This window comes from Nicotiana tabacum, chromosome 16 (genome assembly GCF_000715075.1).
Source record: "Nicotiana tabacum cultivar K326 chromosome 16, ASM71507v2, whole genome shotgun sequence".
Classification (NCBI taxonomy): Eukaryota; Viridiplantae; Streptophyta; class Magnoliopsida; order Solanales; family Solanaceae; genus Nicotiana; species Nicotiana tabacum.
In genome coordinates this window covers 33,001,743-33,006,321 of record NC_134095.1, presented here as the reverse complement: position 1 = coordinate 33,006,321, position 4,579 = coordinate 33,001,743, and the positions used below count along the sequence as shown (strand labels likewise).

Sequence of the window (4,579 nt, the reverse complement as noted above, 5' to 3'; positions counted from 1 at the left end):
GAAACTGTGAATTTCAAAATTTTACTTTATAAATGCTATCACATACTTTCTTAAAAGTGAATAACTGATTTTCAATTTTGACTAGATCATTGCACATAAATTTAAAAAATACTTATTTTCAAGGTGTGGTCAAGAACAGTCAGTTAAGAATATACTTTATATTATTATTAGATGTTGTGCTATTTCACTTTCTATTCACACAAACAAATACAATAAATTCTTATGCATACAATACTTATGTGGGAAATGAAAGTTAACAAACGTAACATTCAAATTTAGTAACAACAAAAAAAGTAATATTCCTACATATATAATTTTTATAAAAATTAAATTGTACTACGCAGTAAACCAAATGCACTCTTAAGCATTTTTTTTAAAGGGATAACAATTTTAACTTTTGATGTTAAAAAAGGAACACTTTTGACTAAAAATTAGTATGTTCTTCGGATTTTTTTTTTTTTTTTTTTTTTATATTTTTCAGGAACGTTTTCGTCATTACCAAATATTACCCCCAAAAAATTTCTAAAGCTAGGGATAATTATCGTTTGAAGCAGCCCCGAGCACCTTGGAGTTAAACGCCACAAGGGGGTGTCGATTTCCTATTTCTAGGAGGCCGTCTGAGTACGGAAGATAAAATATCAGAGCTACTCCCCTACAAACTCACTCATTTATTACTACAACCGACTCACTCATTCAGGTTTTCCAGCAATTTCCTTAGCTGATTAATCTGTTTATTTAGCAGTATGTGTTTGCTTCTCCACCCCCTTTAAATATTAAGTTTTTATTGTCTGAATAATATGTGAAATTCTCTCAATTTGACATGTTCTTGATGTTCTATGACACATGTATATATATCTTCCTTTGGGCAACTGCATTTGCACATAATTTGTCCTTTTGACATATTCTTTTGGCATCTGATGTTATGTACATTCAAATTCTTGGAAAGTGTTTGATGAACCCCTTATTTACCTGTATCAAGTTCAAAGCTTTAGCTCCGGTTATTCTTTGTCCACTAAGCTAGCACAACAACAACAAACTCAGTGAATTCCCACAAGTGGGGTCTGGGGAGGGTGAGATGTATGCAGCCTTACAGAGAGGATGTTTCCGGAAGACCCTCCATTAAGCTAGCACACGTTTGCTAAATCTCTTTAACTAAGTCATTAGTTTACCCTTACCTGGTGAGCAGATGAGAATAAGAATGTCAAGTCAATGGTATACAACTGCACCCATTAGCCTTTGTGGCAGTGGCTGCAAACTTAGCAATAATGTACATTTTCCAAATTATTCAATTATGTGTTATATATATATAGTTCAAACTGCAGGCACCCGCTGCCAAAACCTTGCATTAGGCCATAGTGGAGATCTGCCTGAAGCTTTCTTAATCTATCTACATCTGGCCCATTTCCGAGCGCACAATTTTACCACTTTGAACTAGATGATAACTTATCGTTGAATGAACAAATGGATTGATATGATTCACTGCACCTTCAATGAACGGGATGGTATGGCTTGGTATGCAGAGGTGTTAGTATGATTTGCTTCTTCTTGGATGGTCAAATGTGTTTGAATGTGGGTTTGGTCTTGGGCATGCTGTAAGGGCTTGAAGTAGTTGAGGCTCGATATATATTGTAAGCATTTTGGGAGGTTAAAAATGTGGTTTTGAAGTTCAAAGATTAAGCTATTGCTCATTAGACAACTTCTAGAGGAACACCGCAGGTTTTCTTTTATTTAAATAACAGTAGTGGTCGAGCCAACTTGTGTGTACCTCGTCCAATCCACGAGAAAAATGACTTAGCGTTTTTTGCTTTTGCTGGAATTTGAACCTCGGTGTCCTACCATCATTTCCAGTTTCATTTGCAGTTAGGCCACAACTGCAGATGCAGAACGCTATAGGCTATCTAATGCTAGTGAAGATTTACATGGTCATGGAGATGTTTCAGTCTCTTGTTGATTGTTTTTGGTCTGTGTTGGACGTTTGTCCTTTTTTCAGCAGCTAGAAGTGTCATGAAGACAAGGAATCTTCTAGCTCTCCTCCCTACCCCACCGCGATAAAAAAGGGAGAGGTTAATAAATAATAAAAAGAAAAGATCCGGAGTACTGATTTTTTGGAGCTTTCTAGTTTCGCTTTTTTATCAGTTCGTTTTGTGAGTTGAACTGGTATAGCTTATCCGTAGTGTTTGAGGAAATGATGAGCTAAAAAAGATGCTTTCGCTGTCTATACTAATGCTTCACTAAGTAAAAGAGAATAAGGTTTTAACAGTAATCCATGGAATCATTAGTAAGCAATGAACATGCTCTACAGGAATGTGACTCTACTAGCGCTTAGACACCATAACTTCATAGCTATTGATGATAAAAGGAATAGTCACATTCCTAAAAGAAGCTGGTTTAGATAAATTTTGCAAGGAAAGGTTTAAGTACGTCTGGTCCATCAGGAAAGCTCCAAATTTTTTGTTTGACTGAGGTGGAAAAGCCATTGGATTAAAAAGAATGCTGGGAAGATTGCAGCAAAAAAATCTTTTTTAAGTTGACGTTTAGCATCAATGTCGGAGGATGCAAAGCGCAACTTATGTTTATGGTGATGTGCAGAAAGTAAAGGTCATTCTTTGGATTTATTTGTTGCAATTTTTAAGATTTTAGTTCCATAAGTCGCAACTTGCCTTTTCTGGTGCCCTTTTTATAACAGGTCCTGCTTGCATATAATTGTGGGCTGTGGCCAGGGTAGTTACTGTCATAAGAACAAAGTGTTGAAGGGCATATAAATAGCTAGCAAGTAGGCTAGTGGGACAGGACCGTTGTGTTTTGTACTGAGCTTACTTTGTCATCAGAGAGTAGAAAATTAGTCGTGATTAACAAGAATTATTCAATTTCATTTGGCCAGTATGATTGGATTCTGTATGATAAATGATGGAACAATAGGTAGTAGAATAGCTTCTTCGACAATAGCAATGGCTATTACTCGTTGCTATATCACTTAGCAAGTTTTTGTGATATCTAAGTTGTTCAAGTCAAGCATAACAGCTAGACAGACTTTCCGGTGGCCATCCATTGTGCTACCGACTTCCAATCTAGAGACTCATGTCACCACCAGTGAAACAAAAGAAGCAAACAAACGTTTTTCCCTTCCCTTTGCCTTCTTTTTCATCAAATAGATGTGCAACCACTGATTAAAGGTATGAACCAATGATAAGGAATAAATGATATGTTCAAATTCCTCAGTTAGCTAAAAGCATAAGAGGAACCCATAATGTACACTTGCCGTTTTTCCTTAACGCCTTCTAATTTCCAGGTTGAGCCAAAAGATCATGATCCTGTTGGATATATGGATGGATTTGTTGCATTAATCCTTTTATTTTTTATTTTTATGATAAGTCATTCTGTTATGTTAATTCTTGCTTTATGTGTCTGTGTGCGTCTATTCATAGGCCGTCAAGAAAATAGGTTGAACCATTGAAGACTAAATATTCTCCAGGTAGAAGTAATGGTGGAATGGTGGTGGTCTTTAGTGGGAGCTGCTGTGCCAGCTGTAATGGCAGGTCAAGCTTTCAGGATGAAAAAGAGGAGAGATGAGGAGGAGAGGTTAAAGAGGGCGAGAGGACGCGAGAAGAACTCTGATGATATATTTGTTTGTGAAAGAGTGTGTACTTCAAAAAGGATGCTCAAGAAGGTTGGTGCATTTTCTAAAGACCCGACACCAGATACTTGTGTTACCGTTTGTGGTGTTTCCGAGCTTGATGCTTGTGCTGATGCATGTGCTCGGACTGTTTGTGTTAATCAGCATCAAGTGCCTAACTGGAACGATATCTGTCTTAAAAGGTGTCAAAGTGAGTGTCTTAGGATCTCACAATCTTCTGTAGTGTCTTCTTAGCCCATTGCTCTAACATTTTGCTTTATCATTTCAAGAATTCTGGTCTATTGACAGTCTTTTAAAGTTCATGAATATCATTTGTGCTATCTATTTTGACTATGTATCGAGATCTTGATATTGGTAGCTTGTGAACTGAAGACTAAATTACAACACAAACTTGATTTCCAGAACCGCCAGAATTCATTAGGGATTGAGATTGATTTTCATATCAACTGGGTTATAATTTTTTTTTCTTTTTGGGTGGGGTGGGGTTTTTAATTAGAATTCTAGATACATTTTTTGGTGTTATTTTAAGAGTGCATCAATCAATCAACTATGTCTCAATCCCGAATTAGTTGGGATGTTATATGAATCTTGTGTTTTCATACCACTTTGTTCCGATCCATTTCATTCTAATACCAAATAATTCACTCAAAGAAACTAGGAGTTGGCTAGATCTCATACTTTATCTCTCTATATGACATCCAAGTCTCTAACCAGTTTAAATGATGAATCATAGTGTTATACGTCAACCTATCCAAATAGTAACCAGTTTAGCATTAGCATGGAAGCGTTTCTCGTCTACCAGGTGAACAATGTTATCCGGTACTTATACATGTAGCTGTGAAATAAACGAGGTATGCTCAAGCTAACCTGGACGCCATGTTATTAAGCAAGAGAAACTCTCTTTCCCCATTACAGATAGAGATCATGATATATTTCTTAGATGCG

General features: G+C 36.5%; 1 protein-coding gene across 4 annotated transcripts; it reads left to right on the top strand.

Annotated features, from left to right (window-relative positions):
• Positions 1-515: 515 nt before the first annotated feature.
• LOC107799453 (uncharacterized protein At5g64816) lies at positions 516-4,035 on the top strand. Of its 4 annotated transcripts, none has more exons than XM_016622570.2 (2): positions 516-697; positions 3,473-4,035. In XM_016622570.2, the coding sequence occupies exon 2, from the start codon at positions 3,482-3,484 to the stop codon at positions 3,866-3,868; it is 387 nt and encodes a 128-aa protein (XP_016478056.1). In that variant the 5' UTR covers positions 516-697; positions 3,473-3,481; the 3' UTR covers positions 3,869-4,035. The 4 variants fall into 4 exon arrangements, with proteins under 4 accessions (XP_016478056.1, XP_016478055.1, XP_016478054.1 ...); XM_016622569.2 differs by having other exon boundaries at positions 518-741; positions 3,426-4,035; XM_016622568.2 differs by having other exon boundaries at positions 520-697; positions 3,426-4,035.
• The last annotated feature ends 544 nt before the right edge of the window (positions 4,036-4,579 follow it).

Coding starts and splice junctions, on each gene's coding strand:
- LOC107799453 (XM_016622570.2), top strand. CDS start 3,482: ATGGTGGAATGGTGGTGGTCTTTAGTGGGAGCTGCTGTGCCAGCTGTA.